The sequence below is a fragment of the Medicago truncatula genome, chromosome 3 (assembly GCF_003473485.1).
Source record: "Medicago truncatula cultivar Jemalong A17 chromosome 3, MtrunA17r5.0-ANR, whole genome shotgun sequence".
Taxonomy (NCBI): domain Eukaryota; kingdom Viridiplantae; phylum Streptophyta; class Magnoliopsida; order Fabales; family Fabaceae; genus Medicago; species Medicago truncatula.
In genome coordinates this window covers 32534968-32547109 of record NC_053044.1, presented here as the reverse complement: position 1 = coordinate 32547109, position 12142 = coordinate 32534968, and the positions used below count along the sequence as shown (strand labels likewise).

At 30.7% G+C, this 12142-nt stretch overlaps 1 protein-coding gene across 1 annotated transcript; it reads left to right on the top strand.

Moving 5' to 3' along the window:
* The first annotated feature begins 463 nt into the window (after window positions 1-463).
* On the top strand, window positions 464-2432 carry LOC11411232 (uncharacterized). The gene is made up of 2 exons (XM_003600580.4): window positions 464-658; window positions 1087-2432. Exon 2 carries the CDS (start codon window positions 1145-1147, stop codon window positions 2261-2263), a length of 1119 nt encoding a protein of 372 aa, XP_003600628.1. The 5' UTR covers window positions 464-658; window positions 1087-1144; the 3' UTR covers window positions 2264-2432.
* Window positions 2433-12142: the final 9710 nt, after the last annotated feature.

The window sequence follows — 12142 nt, the reverse complement described above, 5'->3', positions numbered from 1 at the left end:
GATGGTAATAAATAGTTAAAGACATAATAAAAAAGTAACGTTAATGCTTCATTGCTATTGTAAAGCGACGTATAATTTGGGGTTGAGAGAATATTTAAGATAACATTTTTTGCAAGATATATTATTCAAATATTAATACTCTCTGCATTAAAAATTGAAAATTTATAAAGCAACTAATACTAAAATAAACTTGTTTTAATAGAAAGGATTTAATTTATATACACCGACATTATAGTTTTTTACATATACATTTAATCAAATCACTTTATAATACCACTTTTGTAGGTTGATTTCTAAAACACCTACACATATTTTTCATCGGTGGTTTGTGCATAATTGTTTTGAAGAAATAGTCACAACCTTTTAAAAAAGATTAAGCTTAAATATATATTTTACTAAAAAAAGATTAGACCCACCATTTTGTTTTTTCATTTTCCCATTCCTTGACTGAAGTTTAGATAGACTTTCTTCCCAAGTTTCTTGTAATTCACTTGAAAATTTTCGAAGGTCACAAGTAGTTTCTTGTAAACCACGTTCTTAGGACATTCCTTTATATTATTGGGTGGGGCCCACACCAAGTTCTATCTATATCAGCGCAAAATAAAACGAGAGTTCCGCAGCGACATCGGAGATCAGAAAATTCGTTACGGAGATTTTTGTAAGATTTTCCCTATCACTAAATTTTACATATTCACATTCTTTTTAGCAATAGTTTTACATTTTAGGGTTTGTTAACTAGATTGCATAAGACACTTCTGATGGAATGTGGGTCTGATATATGATACAATGTTTAATACCAACAATTAAATATGTGATTACATTTAATTACATCATTTTTTAAATTATTATTAGTGTCGAGGTGCTAGTGTTGATCTTCGTAACTTGGTGTTCTTGATATTTAATTTCTTGTTATTCGTTGAATTGCATTTTTTTTGATTTGCCTATTTAATTGTACAGATGAGAAAAATGATAAAATATTTGTTTCATAGAGACTGTATCATTTCTCTGATTTTTCCGATCACTTTCCATGAATTTCCACAAGCCTAAAGTCAAGTCAATTAACCCAATTCATACGTATGTTCACAGGTATTGAAAAAGCACTAAGATCATTCTTTCATGTCTTTGAAAGCACCAGTTTGAATCAATGAACATGGAACAAAAGAATTCTCATGATAGCTTTGTGGATCTTGTTTGCCACTATCAATTTGAAAATGGTTCATCTCAGTTTTTGTTTTTAGATGTTGATCAGAATGAAAAAAAAGGTGGAACTTTCCTTAACCATTCTCTAAGCTTCTCAATTGAAAATTTTGTGCAAACACTTGCTTCATGCAAGGGCTTGATTCTCTTGAATGGTTACAATAGTGATGAATCCTGCTACTATGTGATCAATCCTCTCACAAAACACTCTACTATGATCCCTTTACCTTGTATCCAAGGACATGTTATTAGAGTTGGTTTAGCCTCTAATGATAGTAACAATTTTAAAGTTGTGCTTATTGAGGCAAAATCTCCCAAATTGATCAATGGACTAGAATTTCATATTTTCTCATCTGACACTAACAAGTGGAAGAAGGAAAACCATTCCATCAATTTAACTTTGCCTTCTCTGCCAGAATTCGAGTTTAAAGAACTTTCTACATCTCCACTTTACTCAAATGGTGCAATCCATTGGGAAATATGTGGATACTTATTGGTGTATCATGTCCAAGAAAACTATTGTGAGCTAATTGAGATGCCTAATTTTTTTCAAGACTGGTCATGGCAATCAACAATGATGTATCGTCGATGTTTGTGCGAATCAGGAAACAGTGTTTACTATTGTTACACTGATATTGATGGTTTCCACATTTGGGAACTTCTGAAGGAGAATTATAATCTTGGGCCATTCTGTGATTCCAAAAAATTTAGATGGAGATTAGTCCAGACTGTAATGCATGAAGTTTTTGTCTCAAATCATTCCAACTTTTGTGAAGCTTTGTTTGAATGGGAGCCTTATAAGATTGCACCTATTGCGTATAGTGAACAAGCACAGATCATATATTTGCAGCTTCCAGGAGCTGTTGTTGCTTATAACTTCAATACAGGAAATTTGGGATCAATTTGCAAATATTCATATCCAGGTATGAACTTCAATTGTTGCTCATTTCTTTCTTCAATAAATTCTGGGATTCACAATGTGCATAAAGGAAGGGACTTGGTGACTGATGGAGAAATAATGGAGCTGAATTTACCAATAGGAGAAATTGAAAAGTTGTCCCTTTGAATTTTGTTTTGTGTAATAATGATGGTGATTTTGTTGTCAATTGAATCCAGTTATGCTACTAGCTATGTCATATGTTGTTTGTTAAACAATTACTAGTATATGTGAATGTATTTGGAATTTTATGCAATTAGACACTAATATCATATCTTGTTTTGATTGTTTGTGTTTACTTCTGTGTGATCATAAAGCAATTTTTCTTCTTGGTCAAAACCTATATAGACATTAAGTTTGGTCTGATTAGTGTCTATATCAGGTTATGTAAATGCATTCCTAGGAACTATATTATCTTGAATAACACTAATACAGGATTCTTTTGAACAATATATTTGGTTCATTGACAGGAATCTTTTATAAAACTACATATATATGATTTTTTTTTTCTTCTAAATCACAAATGTTGGTGTTATTTTGTTAGTGGGAGGACTTGAACTTATGATCTCTTTATCACTTCAATGCCAATCATCATGAATAAATTTTTAGCTCAGATCCTTTAAGGTCGATGTTGCTTCTGCAGCTAAGGATCAATTGTTACTGTGAGATTAACACTCAGTCAATAGATAAATGTTACAACCAACATCTAGTGGCAGAAGCAACAGAGGCTGCATAGAACCCTCATGCTCATAGTCATACTTTTTTGTTCTTTCAGATTTAAAGCAATCATGAGAATACTTACTAGTATATATATATATTTTTCAAACATCATCATATTATAAAAGCTATACTGTACAAGAAGAATGGCAAAGCTAGAGAATAGAACTACAACGGACACCGTAAGTATACGGCAACCCAAAAAGAAACTACAACGAAAACAATCAAAACTATTTCAAAAGACAATCTTTTGGGTTTCAACACCACTCATAAAAGAGACAAGATGTGATCTTTACTCCATTGCCAAGATGTAAATTTGATGTCATCCACATCTACTATGTCATGTGTCCCCTTGTTCGTATCGTTGAAGATTCTCTCATTTCTAATCTTCCACAACACCCATATAACTGCATGCCAAATTAACCAATAACCCTTACACAACTTCTTATTCCGCACCTTCGCACTCCAACATTCAAAATGCAAGAAAATATGAGCGGAACTTTCCTCATCCCTACCAAAAAAATGGCAATTCAAGGAAGCACCCGGTGGTAAAACATTTCTGCTTGCTAAGTTGACCTTGGTGGAAATACGATCTAGAAAAAGTTTCCAAGAGAATGCCACAAGCTTAGAGGGCGCCAGACTTTTCTAAATGGACACAAACACCATCTCTTCCGAATTACTTAAAAGCAGATTCGGAGTCAACAAATCATACACCAAATTATAAGACAATTTCACTGAAAATCTTCCACTTTCCTTTGAAATTATAAGACAATTTCACTAGTAATTGATCCTCTAGTCCACATGATGCACCAGCAGCGAGAACAATTTGATCTAATGAGATAAAATTTCTCTTTTTAAATCTTCTATTGCACAATGGAGCATCCATAGAGGACCCATATTCATATTCACTATTGATATATATTTGTGCAGAAATGTTTCTCATACACAAAATCCGATATCATTATCACACATATATAAAGTTTCGGATTTTATTGTTTTTCTCTCCTCGGTTCCGACACTACGTACATCATGATTGTATGTGTACGATATCAGCGTTAACTTAAAACCCCTCATATTCGTGTATCTAAATAACACCCTCGTGTTTGTGCAACATTTTTATTGTGTATCTAAATAACACCCTCATATTTGTGCAACATATTTAGATAACTTAAAGATCATTACTTTTTTCATCCTACCTATTTCTCGCGCACCCTATTTTTTACGAAACTGCCCATGCAATTTTCGGATTCTATGATGCGAAATAAGTTTTCACTATTTCGGATTCTATAATCCGAAATATGCTTACATATAAGCAACAATCAACATCTTTTCCATTTCAACAGTTTTGAACTTTGCTTTTAAAAACAACAAAAAAAACAAAGGAAAATGATCAAACATGTCAAATAAAATAAAAAAATTATAAAAATACCACCAAAAAGTTCTAAAAATCAAATAAAACTAATGTAAAAAAATTTCGGATTTTTATGAGAATATGAAAAATTTAAACAAATTAAAAATGGGTCTAAACGATGAAATTTTAGATTTTGAGGGGCAGAGTCCCGTAGGAAGTCTCTTATGTGGAAGTTTTGATCCTTGATTTTTTTTTCTTCTGATTTTGTGGCAAAGTTTATGAGCAATCTGATCAAATAGCCAGAATATTGTTTTTTCGATTGGGAACAGTTAACAATGACCTAAAACATAATGATGAGAGTTAGGAAGAGTAATATGGTCCTTAAAATGATTATCCATGTTACAAACATGCTTAGAATTTGTGTTGATAACAGTTCAGATTATATAATTCGAACTGTTTTTCCTCCTTAAAATGACTATCCATGTTACAAACATGTTCAGAATTTGTATTCATACAATTCGAATTATATAATCCGAACTGTTTTTCCCTTAAATAAGGGTGTTTTGGAAATTCAAGAAACACGCCCTATTTTTTGGGTTTTCAAATTATAAAATCCGAATCAATAAAAGCTCATTTTGCATCCAAAATAAGGGGAAAACTCAATTAGGATTAAAGAATCTGAATATTCCATGGGAATTTTCGTCAAAAAAAAAAAATATGGCGCAGAAGAAAGTGATAGGATGAAAAAAGTAAAAGAGTAACTTAAAACCAAGCTCATGCTGTTAATAGAGAAAGGCCAGCATGGGAGATCCCGGGCCACTGTACAGGCCATACAGTTGGGCCTTAAGAAGCACCCATGAGTATTGGAGTTTGAAAATCGTTGTTTACACTTTTGTGAAGGCTAAAAAACACAATAAAATGATGAATTTAATTTCAATTTTTTTCGACATTTAACTACCGTCGGTTAAAATCCATCAGCAGTTAACTACTGATAAGATTATTTTGGTATTTTAACGTGTTTCCCAGCATCCTTTAATGTGGGAATAATATTATTCTTGAAGTTTAGACCCCGTGTTGTTGTGAAGTCCTCCAAATTTATTGGACGATATCTTTGTTTTTTAGATGGATCAGACGATATCATTTGATGGTATATTTTTTACTCATTTTATCTATCGAAAAATATCTTTGAAAATGTATTTTGCCTGTTTTGAGCAACACATAAGGCCTAAAGAGCAACCATCAACATCCATTGATGTGCAAAACACAGATTGTTTGCACAAAATAAATAAAAAAAGATGGACAGGTTCATTGCTATTGCATGAAACACAAATCGTTTCCAAGGAAAAAGTATTATATTTTAGTACTAGTAATTAGTGGAGGTCTTTACATGAAATTATAAAAAGGTGCATGATAAATATACGACCAGACCTTTTTTATTTGATTTTTTTTTTTTTTACATTTCACTGTACACCATAAATTACATGATTGTGATACATATTGTCTACTTGATATATACAGTAGTTTGCAGTGCACAATTTTTATTTTATTTTGAATGAGCACCATAAATTTGTAGTTCGTAGTACACCTTTTTTAAAAATAAAAAAATGTGTAGGTTACCGTGAAGACTTTTTCTTTACAAGGATTAATTTATGTCTTTCTAAAGCTCCGATTATTTTTACGATTATTGACTGACCCTACAAACCAAATATTTTTAATTTGTTTTTATTCTCACTCTTGCGAGATGTGGTACATGTTGATATCATTTGTGACATCCCAAAATGCTTTCATGATTACCGAATAATCCCACACACGGTCTTGAGTTTTTAAGCGTGTTTTGTCCTTGTTATAACACTTTTTCAAAAATTTCTTAAAAACTTACTCATTCAAGTATTACTCCAAGTCCCTTTTCAGAAAAAAAAAAAAAAAAACTCTAACTCAAACACACTTAATTATAGAGTTTTTATCCGTTGGATTATCAAAAAGAAAGAATATGCATCCGTTAGTATAGATGGTATTAATTGATCTTTATAAGCCATACTTCAACTATGTGGTAACATATACGCAACCGTGCAATCTCAAATTCTAATCCAAATAAAAACATTTAATTTAGCAATGTCAATATTGTCGATTGAAATAGACATTAGAGATAATGTGCACATGCATTTTCATCCATAAATAATGGGAAAAATAATGTATAACTACATAAACTTACAGAAAATGTGTACCAAAAAAAATTGATGCTGTAAAATGCATACAAATGTGCACCTAATTTTTGCCTCGTAAAAAGATGTGTACTGGTCCTTTTTATGCTTTAAATTCTGTAAAATTGTATATCTAATTTTTGCCTCATAAAAAGATATTTACCGATCTCCATAAACATGGTTCACTTTATAGGAATAATACATTATAATATGTAAGGGTTGAAATTCGAACTTCAAACACTTCATTTATTTATTTCAAAAAATGAATTTATACGGCGTACAAGAGTTATGATAATCAACCACAAAAATTCATGCACAGTACCATACAATGTATCCCTCCACGTAGAGAGACCATGCTTGCATGCATACCCAGTCACAATAAAATGATTAAAAAAATGCATCCTGGCAAATCCGTTGTCCATTAGTTTTTTATGTTGACTAATCATTTTTGCTTATGAAAGAATAATGATATTTGTTTAACTATTTAATGATAATTTTTGTGATATTTTTTTTCTTCTTTTTATTGTTAAAAAACAATAGAGAAAAAGTGGAAAAAAGAGAGTGAGAACATAATATAAATATGAAAGAGATGATTGTTTAAAAGTTGTCACAAAATAATTGTACATTTCTTTTTATAATATAGCCAAACTTTATATTTGTAAATGTAATTTGTGTACCGGTAGTATATACAGTAATTTATACGGGTAAAAAATGTTGTCACAAGTTTGAAAAAATAAATAAATATCCGTATAAGAATATGGGTAAATATGGATCAAATAAAATTTGAATGGGTCAGTGGTTCAATAATTTGGTTGGTGATCCAATGGATCATACAATGAATGTGCTAGTACAATATTTCCTCCATTGTCAATTTTAAGTAAATTTTAACTTTTTAGTTTCATTCATTCAATCATATATTTGATCCATAATATAGATCAAATACATCATTCAATTAATGATATATTTGAATTTTGTCATTGGATATTTAAATCTAATTTCTCTAAATGATCATATCACTTTTTCTTACTTATCATTTATATATAGGATTGTGTTGAGTTGGTTTCGGTCAAACTCGTCATCCGACTCAATTCAATTTCATTGATTTGAGTTGGATAAAAAAAATTATTTGTTTTCTGTCAAACACAAACCAACTCAATCTACCAATAAACAAGTTGATTTGGATTTTGATCAATAGATCATATACATCTTTTAGAATTATATATATATATATATATATATATATATATATATATATATATATATATATGGGTTTGCTACAATAGACCCATTCATTTTTATGAAGGTCTATTTTAGCAACCTGTACCTTTCACTTGGACACAAATGCCCACATTTTTGTTTTTTGAGGAAATTAAAACTGAAGGGTAAAACGGTAATTTCAATTAACTTTTAATTTTCCTTTTTTTCTTCCCCCAGAACTCTGAAGGTCGCACGTTCTCTTCTCTTCTCTTTCTTCCTTCTCTGTTACGTTTTGCTCAAAGATTACCTTCCTTCCATGTTGTGCTTGCTTCTCATGAATCTTCTTAATTTATATTCGACCTCTTCTCTTAATCATGTTATAGTCCTATAGTCTTATATCTTCCTAGTGTCATGACATTAGTTAAGGATTCTACAAACAGAAATTTTGTCTTAAAAATATAAGATGTTACTTTTGATCAAGTAATGATTACACAACTTTTTCATAAAAACTTGCTTGTTTTAGATACTTAATCAATACTTTTGGGGCACTGATCAACGTTCTTCAAAGTCCTAAAACACTGTAGTCAGGTATACTAAAAATCATCATATGTGAACGGAAGTATGTCCAATTACAAGAAAGGGAAGTAAATAAATAAAAATTACAAAGGCAAAAAAAATATTAATATTAATAATAAACAACACCTAACAAGATGTGCAAGGAATCTTGAAAAATAGGAAAGGCAACTCAATACCTGCATTTTGTTGTGGTTGTATCTATTTCAAAAGGGTCATCACTCATCACCAAATCAGGACAGCATTATTAATGTTTTTTGTTATGTTCCCATCCAGAGACCACAAAATAAAAATATCTCCTAGTTTACAGAGAAATGATGGCGTTGATTCCAGTATATTTATTGGTTTTATAGTTGAGTACAGTCCAAAATAAAGTTTGTTAGGAAACATATTTCTGTCAGATCGATGAAACATTTTATCTACCATTTCGTCGCTTTGTGTCTGTGACTGTGGGTGGGTACCCAAGTCCCCAAGTCCCCCATGAAGGATCAATGCATGTTTAGGTTGGGTAGATAAAATGGATAGCACTTGTGTGACATAGAGTTAGGTGATATTGGTCAATTACAATGTCACAATGTTTGTGTTTCTCTCTCTTTCACAAGCATTGTGACATTGTGATTGACCAATATCACCTAACTCTATGTCATGCAAGTGTTATCCGTTTAGGTTCGTACAAAGGCACATGTTAGTAAACTTGATTTGTTACCATTATTAATGTGTGTTTGGTGGGTATCCAAGGCTCATGAATACATGTTTTATGCTCGTACTTAGTATACTTTCATGAGGAGCACAATTTAAGGTCATTTCTAGTATGCACCTTAAACTTATAGTGTTAATAATTAACTAATTCATTACGACTTGCATACTTGTTAGAATGTCTAAAATCAATAAGATGATAACATTCACATTTATAGGGACCAATGTACCCTATCAGTGTTGAATAATCATAATCTACCAAATAATACTTAATTATCTAAAAAAAATAAAGTAATTATTTAAATGTGACATCAAGTATTATTAATATAAGAATCAATTTGTAGAAACAAAATATAGTGTCAAATACATTTTTTTCCCTATAAATATTTCAACTTTTTCATTATAATCCTTCTAAAATATTTCTTCAATTTTTAATCTAAAAAAAATTCAATTCACTAAGCGAGCCTACCAATGACTTGGCGAAACAAGTCAGAGAAAATTGAAGGAAAACATGACAATCCGATTCTTTAAGTAAGCCACACTATGTGGCTTAATCAAGTCAGAGATTCAAAAACATTTTGAAGATCAAATTTGCTAAGCAAGCAACCAATACTCTTAGCGAATTATGGCGGTTTCAGTGATCTCAGAAGAAAATTTAATTCGCTAAGATGAGCTAACACTTACTTCACTCTGAAGAAAAGTTAATTCGCTTAGTGAAACTTGACTTTCCTGCCAACTATAAAAGGTAGATAGCTTCGAGAAACTCAAGGAGATAACTTGGAGGACGAATATAGTATTGATAAATGATATTTTGACAATCATTTTGTGACAACCTAGGTGACAACTTTATCTCTCATACTTACATTAATTTTTTACTTTCTCTCTCTATTACTTTATTTTCCGTGTCACTATCTACTTTCCTTTGTAAATTAGTGGCTATCACAAAAGTTGTCACTCAAATAGTTGTTCAAATAACACACCTCATATAATAAGGCAAAGTAACATTCTCACTTGTATCATCAAGATTGGATGCAAATTCATTTCATTCTCATCTTTTTGTAAATATACCACGAGTAGCTAATTCTCTTTGTAACAATGATTATGTTGCAAACTCTCTTTGTATCAATGAATTATTTTATGTCCTTAATTTTTTTTTCTTTCGAACTTATACTTCTGAAATTAATTATCTCATATAGAAAGTATTTGACAAAGACTTTCTAGACAACATATGTGAAATAATTTCATCTTTGGATGCTAGCTGCTAGATATAGGGTTGGATTTACAATTGTAAACTATTGTCCGATCTTAATGTTATTCTATAGATTAACTGATGGAGACATAAGAAGCTAATATGTGTTATATATCTCTCGTTGTTTATTTCACATGAAATATGTATGATGAGTGATAGATGAAGATATAATTGAAAATCTGAAAGTATATAATCAATCATGCTAAAAAGAAAAAATAATTTTTAGAAATCTCATGTTTTCATAAAAAAAAAATTCATGTTAAAATTTCATTAGAAAATTCCACAAAATCCATCAAAATCTGATTTATTAAACAATCCTTCAAAATTTGAATGATTTTGAATACCACAAGACTTTTTTAAGTGATTAAGAGTCTTGATTGAATACCACAAGACTTTTTTTAAATGACAAAGAGTCTTAATTGAATAACACAAGACTTTTTCTTAATTAGAATGAGTCTTGATTGAATACCACAATATTTTTTCATGATATAAAAGTCTTTTAAAATCCCTTAGAATCATGATCCAATACATCCTCCTTTAATATCATGAAACAGGTGAACAAATTAAAAATATTTAACTCATCTATCCTAATAAATCATTTTTCTTTAATGATATCTATACTTTTTTAAGGATATTTCTATACTTTTGTCAAGTAAATGTTTTTTTTTTTAAACAGTTTTCGTTACCCTATATAATTTGAAAATTTGGAAGTATTTCATTGTCTGAACATGTTCAATCCTTAACAATATTCTTGATAAGACCAAATAAATAGTATTTATTATTATTTTTAATTGAATTTTCAGGTCAATTGATTAATCGAACCAAATAGAATGTTTTCAATTTAGTTTGATCCAATTTCACCTTTAAAAAATGTTTGAAAACTGAACTAAACCAAACTGATATAGATTGATGAATTTAAACATTTTTTTAACCTAACACCGAATCAAACTAAACTGTTACCGTCCTATGTATTTTATCAACTCAATATGTACTTTAAGAGTCATGTCACTTTAACCAAAAAGTGTTCTTACCTAGTTTAGCCTTCAGCTTGTCTTTGGGGAGTCAAGATCCTCTTCATTTACAATTGTTTTCATTTACTCCATTTGAAAAGATAGACACAAAAAAATCTTAAAAAAAAGTATAAAGTAATTAATGATGGTGAAACTCATTTAATTAAAATATTCACTGTCTCTTTTTTGCATAGTTTTGAAACTCGGCTCGGACCGGCCGGTCGGACCGTGAACCGATGGGTAGGCCGGTTCGAGCCAACCTTTGGATCGGCCATGCAGATAACTCGGTCAAAACCGGTGACTCGGCCGAGTCATGGGTCAGACCGGTTCATTATTTTTTTTTATTTTTTTTTTGCTTACCAAAAAGGCCAAAACGACGTCGTTTTGTATTTGTCAGTTGAAAAAAATAAAAACTGGAATTAGAAGGGTCAGTCAGAAGCTAAAACCTCACTACTCTGTTTTCAGTTTTCACGTACAGAGAGAAGAGAAGAGAAGTTGCAGAGAACCGGTCCATCTCCACGCCGTCGCCGTCGTTTATCTCCAGGCCGCCGTCGCCATCGCCGCTTATCTCTGTTTTCACGCCGTCGTTGTCAAACACGTACGTAACACGTGAAAACCCTTTTTTTTTTTTTTAGATTGTTCTTCTTTGCTTCTTTTTGATTTGTTGTTTTGATTTATTGTTGATTTCTTGTTTAATGTTTAATTTCATGTTGATTCTGATTGTTTAATGTTTAATTTCATGTTTAATTCCGATTGTTTATATGTTGATTCCATGTTTAATGTTGACTCCTCTGTTTTATACTTTTATTGTTGATTCTGATAATCTGATTGTTAAATGGTTCATTCCATGTTAATGTTTAATTCTGATTGTTTCATAATTCCATATTATAATGTTTAATCTGATGTAGTTATTATGTATGTGATCGATCATCTGCTTCTCTTGTTGTTGTTTCACACACAAAAGTAAATGTAATGTAAATGTCTCTGATATATCATATGTATTTGTGATTAGTT

What these genes read in the sequence shown, in the direction of transcription:
- LOC11411232 (XM_003600580.4), top strand. Translation starts at nt 1,145, where the DNA reads ATGAACATGGAACAAAAGAATTCTCATGATAGCTTTGTGGATCTTGTT.